Raw genomic sequence first — 15,293 nt, 5'->3', positions numbered from 1 at the left:
TAATTCAAATTTTGAAGAATTGTAGAATACATACTATACTCTGATCAAAACATACATTGAGCCCAAGGTTGAATATACTGCACAAGCTCTCTACCACTGAGCTACATCCCGAGCCCTTTTTTATAATGCTTGTTTTAATTTGAGATAAATTCTCACTAAATTGCCCAAGATGGTCTTGAATTTGCTATCTATCCTTCTGCCTCAGCCTTCCAAGCAGCTGGAATTACAGATGTGGGGCCCTGCACTCCCATGTGTTTTGTGTTGTTGTTGTTTTATTTTGTTGGTACTGGGGATTGAACCCAGGGGAAACTCTATCACTTAGCAGCTATATCCCCAACCCTTTGCATCTTTTGAGTCATGGTCTTGCTATGCTGTCTAGGCTGGCCTCAACTTGTGGTCATTCAGCCTCATCCTCCAAAATTGCTGGGATTACAGATATGCATCACCATGGCTGACCCAATAACTTCTTCTTTTTTTTTTGGTACTGAGGATTGAACCCAGAGGAACCATTGAACTTAAGTCCCCAAATCTTTTTATTTTGAGACACAGTCTCACTAAGTTGCTTAGAGCTTTGTTAAATTGCTGAGGCTGGTCTTGAACTTGCAATCCTCCTGCCTCAGCCTCTGGAGTCATTGAGATTACAGGCATGCATCACCTAACTCAGCACTCCCATGTGTTTTTAAATGAATTTTATTTTTTATAATCATTTTAGATTTTTAGAAAAATTATGACAATAGTATAAAGAGTTTCTATATCCAGCCATACAGTTTCCCCTATTATAAACATCTTAAAGGAGTAATGATATGTTTGCTATAAAATTTGTAAGCCAATTTTTTTTTTTTTTTTGCAGTGCTGGGGATTGAATGCAGGGCCTTATGCTTGCGAGGCAAGCACTCTACCAACTGAATTATCTCCCCAGTCCCTGTAAACCAATTTTATGCATGTATTGTGCCTGCGTGTATGTGGTATGGTGCTGGGGATTGAACTCGGGACTTCACATATGCCAAGCACATGCTCTACCACTGAGATATACTGAGCCCCAATGAATCAGTGTGTGTGTGTGTGTGTGTGTGTGTGTGTGTGTGTGTGTGTGTGTGTGTATTTGGTACTGGGGATTGAACTCAGGGGCACTTGACCACTGAGCCACATCTCCAGTTCTATTTTGTATTTTATTTAGAAACAAGGTCTTACGAGTTGCTTAGCACCTCGATTTTGCTGGAGCTAGCTTTGAACTCGTGATCCTCCTGCCTCAGCCTCCAGAACCACTAGGATTACAAGTGTGTGTGCACCACCCCATCCAGCTCAATAAATCAATATTGATACATGACTTTTAATAAAAATAGTTTATTTCATTATTTATGCTTTATTCAGATTTGTTTAGTTTTTACTCCATTTCCGTGTTCCAGAACAACCCAATCCTAGTGTATCAGGACCAGTCTCAAGGTGCTATGAAAATGAAGACAATCAGATCTAGGATTGCACACAGTTCAATTTATTAGGGAATTTATGGAAGAAAGTGTGGGGACCTGTTGGGTTCCCACAACGGGGATCATGGTGGGGTGTATGTATGAGATTTATAACAGAAGTGACTCATTTCAGCTGGAATGTACCTGATTTATCTTAAGCTAATATCGAAGAGTCAAGCCCATTCCTGGGACCAGGATCAGGTTGTAAAGTTCAATATACCACATTAATAGTTTTATCTATTTATAGTTTGCTTGAAAACTATGTAGGAGGCCAGGCCAGTGGTACAGGCCTGTAATCCCAGAGACTCCGGAAGCTGAGGCAGGAGGATTACAATTTCAAGCCCAACTTCAGTAATTTAGCAAGGCCCTAAGCAATTTAGCAAGATCCTGTCTTAAAAAATGGCTGGGGATATATCTCAGTGGTAAAATGTCCCTAGGTTCAATCCCCAGTACCAAAACGAAACAAACAAACAAACAAACAAAAAAAAACTATGCAGGAAAAACCAGCTAGAAGTGGGCACAGTGGCACACACCTGTAATCTCAGCAGCTTGGAAGCTGAGGCAGGAGGATCATGAGTTCAAAGCCAGCCTCAGCAATTTAGCGAGACCCTGTCTGTAAATAAAATACTTTAAAAGGGCTGGGGATATAACTCAGTGGATAAGCACCCCTGGGTTTAATCCCTGGTACCAAAAGAAAAAACAAAAATAGAAACAAAAAATTAACTAGTTACTCTGAGGTAGCTGCAGTGGTTACAGTTCAAAATGGCAGCAGTCATGTCAAGCTGAATCATACAGTCTTTTTTGTTACCTTTTGTTTAGTTGTCATGGCTGCTTATGCTCCTCTTAGTTGTGATAGTTTCTCAGTTTTTTTTGTTTTCAATGACCCTGATGGTACAGCATCTGGTCAAGTATTTTGTAAAATGTCTTTCTATTGGAACGTGTCTGTTTCTCTTGTGATCATAGGTTGATTTTATTTAACATAGTCCTATGCTCATCAACATGTTAATGTCTTTCTACTGTTATTACCCATTGTCTCATAATTTACAGAGTTTTCATAAAGATGATTTTTTTTTCTTTTTTTCTTTTTTTTTTTCTCTTTTTTGGTACCGGGGTGGGGGATTGAACCCAGGGGCCTTAACCACTGAGACACAGCCTCAGCCCTTTTCAATGTTTTATTTACAGACAGGGTCTCGCTGAGTTCCTTAGGGCCTTCTTAACTGCTGAGACTAGCTTTGAACTTGGGATCCTCCTGCCTTAGCCTCCTGAGCCACTGGGACAATAGGTGTGTGCCACTATGCCTTGCAAGACATTTTTAATGACTTGGTTTGTTTTTTGTTTTGGGGTTTTTTTTAAATTATTTTATTTACTTATTTATTTTGCAGTATTGGGGACTGAGGCACTCTACCACTGAGCCATATCCACAGTTCTGTTTTAATTATTTTTTTTAAATTTTGAGACAGGGTCTTACTAAATTGCTGAGGCTGGCCTCAAACTTATGATCCTCTTTCTAACCTTCTGAGTCACTGGGATTACAGTAGTGGACTATCACACTTGGCTCCCTTGTTTTGTTATTTAAAAGTTGTGTGACCCATGTGATATTAGACACATTTCTGAACTTCTTGAGCCCTTGATCTTCTCCTCTGTAAATGGTGCTAGCAGAATTGTAATGGAAAATGAAAGTGAACTGTTAAGCAGAGGCAAGATGTAGTGAATGTTATGTTTAAAGATTATCCAGAAAGTGGTGTTTACCCTAGGTTGGGACAGGAGAGTAGGTACAAAAAAATAAATGGAGGAAGAACTTCCCAGCAAGGTTCACAAGGTACTGCCTGTCATTCTTTGCATCCCTTCCCTTCTCTCCCCACCACACATCTTACACTTTTGCTATCCAGATTACTGGTCCTCTCTTTGTATACTGTATGCTACCATCCCTTACTGGGGCCAGAAATGCCCTACTGCCCCATGCTCCTGGGAAACTCCTGCTCAGGCAAGACCCAGCTCTAACATTCCATGCTCTATGAAGCCCCCTGTTTAAGGCTCCCCTGTTACCTCAGGACCCTGTATAGAAGCCCATAATATGAACTGCAGGTTACTGAGCACCTTCAGGTACAGTGACCTCACTGTGTTCACTCTTCTTTCCCCAGTGCCCAGGAGGAGATCCCACCACTTTTTATTTATCTATTCATTCATTCATTTGGCACTGGGATTTTTGTTTTTTAATTTCTTTTAGTTGTCAATGGACCTTTATTTTATTTATTTTTATGTGGTGCTGAGAATTGAACCCAGTGGCTCACGAATGCTAGGCAAGCACTCTACCACTGAGCTACAACCCCAGTGCCTGGCACTGGGAATTGAACCCAGGGTTTTACCACTGAACTACATACACAACCTTTTTTTTTTTTTTTTTGGTACTGGAGATTGAACTCAGGGGGCTTAACCACTGAGCCACACCCCCAGCCCTTATAATCCTCCTGCCTCAGTTTCCTGAGTTGCTGGATTATAGGGCTGTACCACAGTACCCAGTGAGATCCCACCATTTAAAAAAAAAGTGTGGTGGGGGAGAAGAAAAGAAGACAGAAGGGAGGGCCCAGGATCACAGGAAAAGTGGAAAGCCCAATGACAAGAGTCAGGAAAGCTGGCTTTATTCTCTTTCCTGTGTACATCTACCACTATCAACTGGTCAGAACCACTGTGAACCAGATGCCACAGAAAAATCCCAGGATTCAGCAAGTGGGATGGGTAGGCACAAAGCAACCCAAACAGGCACATGACCACATCTATGTTTACATGTACACAGATTCCATCTAAACTGCTCATTTACACATAAGAGCTAAGATTAGACTAAAGATTCAGGGCCTTAATGAATACTGAAGTGGCAGGCCCTCAACTGAGGCCACAGGGTAGAATGGCAGGGGCAGGAGTTGATGTACAGTGTTCTGGGCAGAGAGGTGGGCAGCCATGTGTACAGCTCTCTGGGAAGGGGTGGGCCTCCTGAGGATAGGCCAGGACAGCCAGGCGCTGCTGTACACACTCAGCTGTCAGTCTTGCTTCTGGATCAGCATCCCAACAGTCCTCCAAGAGCTCCCTCAGTCCACCAGGGTCCTGAGAAATGACCAGGAGGCAGGCTCATCTCTGGGATCTTGAGTGGACCCCAAGGTTAAAAGGCATCTTCCAACTTCATTGTCTACTACTTCTGTTTTTGTTTTTGTTTACCACTAAGGGAGCTTTACCACTAAGCTACATCTCTAGCCCTTTTTATTTATTTATTTATTTAGTTTGATACAGGGTCTCACTAAATTGCCAAGGTTGGCCTCAAACTTTTAATCCTTCTGCCTCAGCCTCTTCAGTTGCTAGGATTACAGGAGTGCACCACTGCGCCAGCCATTCCTGTTTTCTTTTTCTTTTCCTTCCTTTCCTTTCCTTTTTTTTTTTTTTTTTTTTTTGCAGGACTGGGGATTGAACCCAGGGTCTCGCACATGCTAAGCATGTGATCTATCACTGAGTTACCTATAATTGGCTATTGTTGGATTGTATCAGAAACACAGATGCATGGAAAAGAACAAGAAGTCACTGGTTAAATTTTGGGTTCCAACATACCAGGAGAGGCACCATCTTGGAAGCAGAGTCCAGAGGAGAAGCAAAGTCAGGGAGGGCTTGCTGAACTAAGGAACAGAGCTAATTGACAGTGGAGAGTACAGAGAGACTTGTTAAGGCTGAGCAGAAAGTTGCATCACAGGTAGATAGAATGGGGTATGAGACTTAAGGTGAAAGAGGGTCAAATGAGGACATGTGGAGTTTTTCTAGTGAATGGTAGGAGATGAGAGGAGATAGGAATAAATGGACTGATCCTGGAAGAAAAGTCCTTGAAGCCCATACCCAGTCCCCACTCTCCAGGTCCCCAGCTGGCTAGCAAGTGGCCTCTTACTGTGACAAAGGATCTCCAGGTGGATGGGATGTAAGGGCGCCTCCTTTCCTCTACTGCCAAGGCCCATAGCTCACAGGTGGTGGGAGTGCTGCCCAGTTCTGCCTCATAGGCCAGTTGGAAAGGTGATGGTCTGCCATCTGGGGGAAGGTATAGGGGTTAGGTGTCAGTTTGCCCTGGGGTGCCTCCCATGTGGTGAAGATAAGAAAGAAGGTCACAGCTTTCTGGAACCAAGTCACGAGGTCAGTGAGCCTAGAACAAGTGGGTGGGGTACCAGGGATAGGAAATTTACCAGGGCTCAAATCTGGGCAGCGGCTCATGATCTCCCATAGGAGCAGAGCCAGAGAGTAAACATCTGCTCGCCGAAGAGCTGTGCCCCAGTCCTGTAGGTCCAGAGTCTTATCCAAGAGTTCTGGTGCCATGTACCTTTGAGTGCCAGCCTGGAGAGCAAGGTGTGGAGGTCCAAGAATCATATCTGTGGCTACCCTCATTGCATCCCTAGTTCATGCAAAAATACTAGCAAAAATACTGCTCCCCCACTATAGACTCAGCAATGTCCCTACCACCATAGGCACTGCTGCACTAGCACTACTGCCATAGTAATAGTCACATTGCTACCACCATCATACTTTCCCTCACCCTTATCCAGAGTACTCACCTCCAGGATGGCAGCTGGGCCTTGGGGTTGAGTAGGAGCCCAGGAAGGAGACCCAGTGAGACCAGGGAGCACCAAAGCTAGGCCTAGATCTCCAATTGCACAAGACCTATCTTCCCGAATGAGCACATTCTGGCTGCTCAGATCTCGGTGGGCAATACCTGGTTTATATTGACCTGTGAGAAAATCCAAGGTTGAAGAGGTATGGCTCTTTCTCCCTCTTTTGACCAAATCCTTCCCTTCCAAGCTAAGGGAGAATTGAACACAGTAGTGTGGTTCCTGACTCCCCTGGCGGCAAGTTTACCCACCATCCTGCCAGCGTTCCTCATGCAGAAATGCCAGGCCCTGGGCCAAGGACAGTGCCATCCGCAGGGAACTTCCCCAGTCACTGGTGTGCTGGGTCAAGTAGTGGCACAGAGAGCCCTGAGGAAAAGCAGAGAGAAGAGGGGTGACTCATAAACCCCGAGGAGCAGGGATCAGTTGACAGATCTCTTTCCCCACCTGCCCTGCAGACATTCTGACAGGTCCAGACCAAGACAGTAGGCAGTGGAGGAGTGAGAATGAGCATCAGTCAGATTAATATGAAAAATGGTAACTCCAGGTCAACATAACTGAGTGCTTACTCTGGCCCAGACCCTGTGCACTGGTCTCTGTAATCCTCATGATGACCTTACAAGGGAAGTATTCTGATCACCTTTATTTTACAGAGCAAGAGCTTTAGAGGAAGTTAAGTACTTGCTTAAGGTCAGTTGGTGAGAGAAAAGTGGAGCTCAAACCCAAGCAGTCTGACTCACACATCACTCACTCTTAAACACAACCTTACATTAACTCAGAGAACTTGATACAAAGACAGAAAGAAAAGAGGCAAGTTATTCAGGGGCCTCCCTCATGAACTACCTGGTTTGAAGTGTCAGGCCTGTGTAGACAGGGATGGGTAGAGCTGGTGGATAGAAAAAGCAGGTAGGGACCAAAGGAGCAATAGAGTCTCCCATTCAACAAACATTATTGAGCACATTTGGTGTACCAGCAACTGCATCCAGACACCAAAGTAGCTCAGGGACAGATAAAAAATAATGATGACATATAAGCATAGACTGCAACAAATACCACAATGGGAAAACAAACCAAGTGCCATGGGTGTGAAGCAAAAATAACTAACTGGGGGAAGTCAGAGATAGTTAAAGGAACAAAAAGTGATGTTTTTGAGCAGGATCAGGAAGAACATGGTCAAAGAGGGGACTTTCCAGAATTCAAGATCTCAGAGATGGAGGAGCTATAGGGGCTGATAAAATCCAGAGAAGGACTATTGCATTTGGGCACTGAAACAGGTTGAAGAAGTTGAACAATACCTTTATTTATTTTTATGTGGTGCTGAGAATCAAACCCAGTAACTCACATATGCTAGGCAAATGCTCTACCACTGAGCCACAAACCCAGCCCTACTTTCTTCTTTTCATCTGCAACTCATTGTTCTCCACCTCAGGTCACATCTGGTTGTTTTCTCTTATAGCACTACTATGGCCTTCTCTTTTAGCTTTTAGTCCAATCGACATATGACACTTATATGCCCTGGTCTTTTTATCTTTTTTGTTCTCCTCTGGGAATTGAACCCAGGGGCACTCTACCACTGAGCTATTGGCCCAGCCCTTTTTATTTTTTTTGTTTTGGTATAGGGTCTCCCTAAATTGCCCAGGCTCAGCTTCCCCAGTGGCTGCGATTACAAGCATGTACTGTACTGGGTAAGCTATTTCTTTAACAATTTTTTTTCAAAGTTGGGAATATTGACTGGTTTCTCCCTTCCTTTATCTATATTTTAAGGGTTAAAAATATTAACATGAGCCAGGTGGTATACATGTGTAGTTCCAGTTACTTGAGTAATGAGGCAGGAAAATCACTTGTACCCAAGAGTTTAGGGCCAGCCTGGGGAACTAGGGAGCCAGCCTAGGGAGAAAAAAAAAAAAAAAAAAAAAAGAAGAAGGATGTATTGCTTGTGTAATAAAAAAAGAAAAAACAAGCCACATCTGGTGGTGCATGAATGTAATCCCAGTGACGCAGGTAGTTGAGGCAGGAGGATTGCAAGTTTGAGGCAAGCCTGATGAATTTAGTAAGACCCTAAGCAACTTAATGAAACCCTGTCTCAGGAAAAAAAAAAAAGGACTGGGGATATAGCTCAGTGGTAAAGTACTCCTGGGTTCAATCCCCAGTTTCAAAAAACAAAACAATAAAAGTTGCTTTAGAGAAGAGATAATGTAAAGCAGAAGAGTAAGTGTAGATAGCCATTCCAATAGCATGCAACCTCCCCCATCTACACACACACACACACACACACACACATTCCTTAGTCCTCACCTTGGGATGCAATTCCAGTACCAGCAGGGGCCCAGAGGGTAGGGGTTCAGGGCTCCCCTGGCCAGCAGTGATAAAACGGACAATGTGGTCATGCTGTAGGCCTGGCAGTTCGTACACTGCTCTTTCAGCTTGGAACTGGGCCACAGCCCCTGGGAGGAAGGCCTTGATGGCTACCAACTCGCCTTGCAGTCTCCCGGACCACACCACTGCATGACTTCCTTCCCGGATTACCTAGTGGGAACACTGTGCTGGGTGCAGGCCTCTGAACTAGCACAGGGCCAGACTTCCTCCCCAGCACAACTTCCAGGAATGCCCAAAGGAACCCTTCCTCCCTCCAGGGGGCACCTGGGAGAAGCACAGTTCTGGCAGCTCTGGCAGCTCCTCACTCCAGTTCCTGCATGAGCCTGGTTCTGGCTCTGGACCACCTTGCACTCCGTAGGCTTTTCGCTGTAGCAGGGCTGGGGCAGATAAGAGCCTGCGGGTCAGGGTGTACAGGCATGGGGGCAGGGAAGGGGGGTTTGCGGGAAGGGAGTTTTGTGTGGAGGTAATGAGAGACACTGTATAAAGATCTCAGGAATGTGGGCAGTGGTGACTGGAGAGACTCAGAACTTTAGGGCAGTGTCTTGATCACAAGGGAGAGATGGGGCAGATTAGTACCCAAGATGATGCTGCTCAGCAGGAGGAGGAGGAGAAACGGCCCCAGCAGCACCATTGCCATCCAGATGGACTCTCCTGGTCAAGGTAAGAACACAGGGGGTGAGCACTGCCCCAAACTGCTCTCTGCATCTCTCCCCTGCTTGGAGAGCTTGCTTCTCAACCCACCCCCATCCTGGTCACAAGCCCCCTTATCTCTGTCACCAGGGCAACCAACTTCCCAAGGTCAGGATGAGGGAAGATTAGGGAGGGGGTAGGGTGAGAACTAGCCCAGGTTCTACCTCTCATCCTAACTTGGGCCTCAGGATGGATCTCTAGTCTCCCATCCACTAGCCGGTAGTTACCTGGGGCAGCCTGGGGACCCTGGGGGCTAGGAAATCCCAGGTTGCCTGGAGAAGGCAGATGACTGTAATTTGCATTGCAAAAGTCAGTACCACAGGAGCAGGTGAAGAGAGTGGAGCCAGGGCTGGGATGGACTCGGGGGCTCAGGTCACAGTGGAGGGATTCACAGCCTGGCTCATCACTGTCTCGGCATCCTGATGGGGTAGGATTAGGGGGAGAGTAGAAAAGAGGGAGCAAGGGCACAATGTGATCTGGAATCAGAAAGGATAACTCCCTTCTCTACAAGAGGCATCCCTTCTATCTCACATGGGCTTTTCTTTTCCTCCACACATTCCATTTCTCCCCTTCTCCTTCTTAGTTGCATCCCCATGACATGTCTGTCTCCCACCCTAATTATCACCTGCCATGTACTTGGCCATTCACCTTGCATTTCCACCTGTGCCAGGCCTTGGGTCAGGTTCCAGATCCCAAAGCAGCAGCGACTGTAGAGGCAGCGGATAACCCTGGGGGGCCCTGGTCCTGCATCTAGCAGCTCCCCCAGTGTCTTTGTGCTTCCCCGCACTCCAGGGGCCTCAAAGAACACACAGGTCCTCCTGTTTGGTGGTGCTGAGACCCAGGGTGGGGAAAGGGAAGGATTCAAGATGGAAGTAAATGTGGGGGGCAAAAACAGTAGCCAAAAGGATAGACAAAACGTGATTTTCATATCCCAGGGTCAGGAAAGCCACAGGGGAAAACGGGGTCAGCAGAGGCCTGGAACCTGACCCCACATGGAGACACATGACTACCATTCACCCTCATTCATCCAGCCTACTCACCGGCTCTCCCAAAGGAGTGGCTTCTGCTTTGAGTCCCTTTTGCTCACTGAGTGGGTGGAAAGATCCTGCCCCTCCCTATATAGACACTCACCTTGCACAGTTGCAGGAAGCAATGCCCAAAGCCCCAATCTCCCCAGCATCTTGTTGAAGGATGGTGCAGGAGGAGGACAGCATGAGCCAGTGCAGCTGCCCCAGACCAAAGCTTCCTTCAGATACAGGGCACTATGGAGCTTCCAGGCCCTGAGTCCCCAACTCCACCCCCTCTGTCCTATCCCAGTCTCTGTGGGGGAGAAGGCTGCTGTGGGGGAGAGATGGGTATGAGGAAAACAGGGAACGGGAGGAGCAGAAAACCAACCTCATATCCTCTCTTTAGCCACCTCCTCTTTTCTCTGAAGAGCAGGAGGAGGGGGACTTGGAGGCCCAGCTGAGAACCCAGTGATACCTAATTTCAAATCTCTGCCCCTTGCTGACCTTGGAAGAAGGTACAGGACCCTGTAAGCCTTTCTCAGGCTGCATACCAAAGTGAGGTCAAATACCTACAGTCATTCAGCTCTGCCCAGATCCTGTAACTCACATATTCAGGGATCAGATCTGCAGCTTCCTGGGCAGAGGGAGGCCTCATAGCCCATACTAGATTTGGCCTCATTTTTCAAATTTAAGGGTCAGAAAGTACATAAGATTTCTGGGTTAAAGAAAATGACACTGGGGCTGGGGTTGTGGCTCAGTAACAGAGCGCTTGCCTAGCATGTGTGAGGTACTGGGTTCAATTCTTAGCACAACATATAAATAAATGAATAAAATAAAGGTCTATCAACATCTAAAAATTTTTTAAGAACAGAAAATGACACTGAGAAATGACAATGGTTAATTTTGTTATGTGTATTTTACCATAATAATAATAAAACAGCTGGGGATATAGCTTAGTAGTAGAGCACTTCCTAGCATATGTGAGGTTGTGGGTTTAATCTCCAACTCTACAAAACAAATAAAGAAACAAAAATCACATGGATTCACACACTGAGCAAATTACCATTATTGAAGTGATCACAACTTTTTATTGAGCATGTACTATGTGCTAGGGTAGTTGGGGCTATGTATTTTACAATCATCTAATCCCCCTACTGAGATGTTTATTATTATTTCCTTTATAGCTAAGAAAATTCAGTTTAGATAAGTTGCCCAAGGTCACTCCAGTAGAAAACGGCACAGCTGGAACATGAACCTAGGTAATTTTGACTCCAAAGCTCAGGCTCTATTCTTTGTATTATGTAATGCTGCCTACAAAATCCAGCTATGAAAAAAATTTTCCACTGAATGCATATTTCAAAATTTTGAATTTAGATTACTGAAAAAATACCCAGCATTATCTGCCAGCAGGTCACTAACTAGAAGGTACAGTTCAAATTATCACCACCAGAGGACAGCAGACATAGGACAAAGTCTAGGCTGTGGCAAGAGGGCAGACAGTAACTTCTCTGATGATTAATATACACACTACCCCTCTTAAATGTATTACGTTGCAGGAATATAAAATCTGAAGGGAGAACATAGGGTATGTAAAGAGCATGTCAGCATGGAGATGGAAGGTCAATGGCTTGTGTTGCGATAGACAGAAGCCCAACTCCACCCAGACTGTTCCCCAAAGTATCCCCAGTCATAGGCAATTATTTCCACATAAGCAGCTGGGTCCAATCAGATTTAGAGTCAGAGGGGACTGTTTTCCTGTTTTCCAAGCTTTCTGCCCCTAGTGGCTTCCTGGAAACCCTTCTCAGGGTTAAGGGTCTGAGTACTGACTGAGCATGCTGAGGCCCTTCAGGAGGGGAATAAAAGCTCCAATAGTTGTGTAATAGAAGCTAATGGAATGACTTGGACTACAGATGGCCATTCTAAGAGTCTGTGGGGCTGTGCCAGTGAGATCCATGAAATGTTGTGCTTAGTTCCAGCTATCTTCCTTCACTAGCTCCAAAATGAGATAAGTCTAAGGTGGCGGTGGTGGTGAGGAGTTGAAGATCAAGTAACTACTTCTATCTGGTATGCTTCAGGAGGCTGTCTCATCTGGAGTGAGAGCAGGGTAAGGATGAGGCAAAAAGGCAGTCTCCTCAGTGAAAGCTTCAAACTACTCCTAAGGAAGAAACAATTCAGTCAGGTTGATGAGAATTACATCTGCTCTTGGCAGTTAGGTTTCAAGAGTTGAGATGATGATAAAAAGTGTAATAAATCTTCTAGGTGTAGTAACACATGCCTATAAGCCCAGTCACTCGGGAGGCTGAGGCAGGAGGACCACAAGTTTGAGGCCAGCCTGGATAACTTAATGAGACCTTGTCTCAAAATAAAAATGTACAGAATGGGGATGTAGTTCAGTGGTTGAATGCTTGCCTAGCATGAGCAAGGCCCTGGTTCAATCCCTAGTACCACAAATAAAAAATAAAAGGGCTGGAGATGTATTCAGTCGTCAAGTGCTTGCCCAGCACTCATGAGGTCCTAGGTTCAATCACCAATACTGTGGGAAAGAAAAAAAGAGGTGGGGGTGGTAATGGTGATAGTTATCTGAAAGCTGAGGAATAAGGAAGGCCCTGAAGGACTACGGCATAAGAGTAAAGGCTTCCCAGATCCCACCTACCCAATGACTTTTTTAAAAAATATTTTTTTTTTTTAGTTTTAGATGGACACAATATATTTATTTATTTGTATGTGGTGCTAAGGTTTGAATCCAGTGCCTCACACCTGCAAGGCAAGAGTTCCATTACTGAGCTACAACCCCAGCCCCTACAAAATGACTTTCATTAGGGTTCTCTGATTCAATTCAGCAATGATCCAATCATTTGCCTTTGATCCTACTGACTACAAAGCCAAAGTAAGTTTTATTCAATTCAGTAAGTAGCTCTAGATTCCAATCTAGAAAAGATTTGTTAGGTGCTGGGCCTTCAGACAGAAATGATTCCTGCCCTTCAGGAATTCATAGTCTAGAAAGTCAGGCAGATATATCAATAAGCTGTCAGAAAATTACATGTCACACTAGGGATATGGCCAAAAATTATACAAGAAGAAAGATCAAATAAGTTGAGCATGCCTAAGACATAGAAGTAAGAAAGATGCCAAAAAGGTTTCAGAGAAAGGAACATTTAAATCATCTCAAAGGTCAACATGATTTTAAGAAGGTGGTTGTTTAAAGCAAAGGGAAGAGCAAGAGTAAAGGTACAGATATACAAACACGAAACATGCTGGACGTGGTGGTGCATGCCTGTAATCCCAGAGACTCTCAGACAGGAAGATCACAAGTTTGAGGCCAGCCTCAACAACTTAGCGAAACCCTCTTTCAAAATAAAAAAAAGTAAAAAAGGTCTAGGGATGTAGCTCAGTGGTAAAGTGCCCATGTTATATCCCCAGTGCCAAACAAACAAACACAAGCATGTGTATTTAGTGACAAGAAAGCAATGAGATTTGAAGCAGTGAATCAACATAAGAGATGTACTGGGACAAGACTGGAAAGTTTTTCAATTTTATAACAAAGACCTTAGACTTCTCCTAATAGCAAAGGATTTTAAGCAGGGGCCTTGTGGCAATGTGGAATGACTGGGGCTTATGGAGATCAGTTATAAAACCTAACCAGTAACCAAAGTGAGCACTGTCTGGGTGCAGTGGTGCACACCTGTAATCCCAGCTACTCAGAAGGCTGAGGCATAAGGGTTAAATTCCAGGCCAACCTTGGCAACTTAGTGAGAACTTGTCTCAAAATAAAAAATAAAGAGACCTGGGATTGCAGTTTAGTTCCCAGTACTGCAAACAAAAAAAAAAAAAAAAAAAAAAAAAAAAAAAAAAAAAAAACATTGTATAGGTAATATTGACAGGACTGGCAATTAAATGCATATTGGTAGATGAAAGGAAGAACTAAAGTGATTCTGAGGTTTCAGGCACAAGTAATTAAGGGGCAGGTAATATTAAATAAGATGCAGAATACAAAGGATTATTTCCCCTTCTAACATGCCAAGTTCATCTGCAGGATGTTCAGAAAAAATTGTCCAACAAGTAGGCTCTCAAGTCAAGACAAAGTTAGGGCTCAAGATTTGGGAGTCAGCAACATGTATGTTAAAACTAAAGAGTGGATAAGACTTTTTTTTAATGAGGATAGATGTAAAGAAATTACATAAGTCAGAAAACATCAATATTTAAGGGACAGAGGCAGAAGTGACTATTAAGGAGACTAAAAATAATATTCAGACATGCTGAAAGAGAATCGAGATGAATATTAGCATCACACTCTATGTGACAAAAGCTTTAAGGTGCAGTAGTCAACAGTAGCCCACTGTTATGGAGAAGTCTAAGAGGCCAATGATTGAAAGATCACTGGAGCTGCCATCAGGTCACCGATGTTAATGAAAAAGATTCTGGTTAAGTAATTAGTGCTGAACAATGTGGACTGAGGATGAATAAGGAGAAAAATGAGCATAAACTGATTTGGTAACTGAAAAGAACTAAATCAGTAGCTTGAAGAGGAAGTAGAAGTTTTTCAATATGGGGGATGTGGAACATGCTTAAGAGGGTGACAAAAGGAAACCAAAGGAGAGCCTGAAGATAAAAGTAGAGGGCTGGGAGTTGTGGCTCAGTGATAGAGCACTTGCCTAGCTCGTGTGAGGCACTGGGTTCTATCCTTGGCACCGCATTAAAAAAAATAAATAAAAAGGTATTGTGTCCATCTACAACAACAACAAAAAAATTAGTAAAAAAAGATAAAAAGAGAAGGTATCATTAAAACAAAGAATAAAAAGTCAAAGAAATGAGATTGACAGTGAAGTTGACAGCACAAGTGGCAGGGTTGGCCTTGCAAAGGAAGAATAACATTTATTCCCTGGAAGAGAGAAAAAGGGTAAATTAGTGAAAACATATTTATAATGAAGAGGAAAGTTTTAAGAAATGTTTCCATTTTCTCAATGAACTAAGTGGCAAATCATCCAATAAAAATGAGGTCAGGACCAGGAAACTAGCAATTGATAGTATCTGTCTTACTTGCCAAACTATAAAGTCCTTGTTGGCAGGACCCTCCTTAAGTTTTTACTTTCAACCTAACTTAGTACCCCACATATAGTAAAGAATAG

The 15,293-nt window shown here is 44.0% G+C and overlaps 2 protein-coding genes across 2 annotated transcripts in view; one reads left to right on the top strand and one right to left on the bottom strand.

Moving 5' to 3' along the window:
- Positions 1-1,076: 1,076 nt before the first annotated feature.
- AMHR2 (anti-Mullerian hormone receptor type 2) lies at positions 1,077-14,862 on the bottom strand. Its single transcript, XM_079140873.1, has 11 exons — positions 10,292-14,862; positions 9,809-9,991; positions 9,388-9,579; positions 9,047-9,121; positions 8,735-8,847; positions 8,390-8,620; positions 6,349-6,463; positions 6,044-6,216; positions 5,678-5,825; positions 5,389-5,525; positions 1,077-4,565 (listed from the first exon to the last, which is right to left on the bottom strand). The coding sequence occupies exons 1-11, from the start codon at positions 10,338-10,340 to the stop codon at positions 4,347-4,349; spliced, it is 1,635 nt and encodes a 544-aa protein (XP_078996999.1). The 5' UTR covers positions 10,341-14,862; the 3' UTR covers positions 1,077-4,346.
- Positions 8,992-15,293, top strand: part of SP7 (Sp7 transcription factor) — an 82,911-nt gene continuing 76,609 nt past the window's right edge. The window contains exon 1 of the mRNA XM_079140953.1: positions 8,992-9,130. The gene's annotated coding sequence lies outside the window, so the exon portion shown is untranslated. The remainder of the gene's footprint in view (positions 9,131-15,293) is intronic.

This window comes from Sciurus vulgaris, assembly GCF_902686455.1.
Source record: "Sciurus vulgaris genome assembly, chromosome: 5".
NCBI lineage: Eukaryota > Metazoa > Chordata > Mammalia > Rodentia > Sciuridae > Sciurus > Sciurus vulgaris.
The sequence above is the reverse complement of the archived record's forward strand: the minus strand, read 5'-3'. Positions and strand labels throughout refer to the sequence as shown.

Coding starts and splice junctions, on each gene's coding strand:
- AMHR2 (XM_079140873.1), bottom strand. CDS start 10,340: ATGCTGGGGAGATTGGGGCTTTGGGCATTGCTTCCTGCAACTGTGCAA. Junction 8,848..9,046: donor GCTGAGCAGCATCATCTTGG/GTACTAATCTGC, acceptor TATCTGCCCCAG/CCCTGCTACAGCGAAAAGCC. Junction 5,826..6,043: donor GCCCAGCTGCCATCCTGGAG/GTGAGTACTCTG, acceptor CTTGCTCTCCAG/GCTGGCACTCAAAGGTACAT.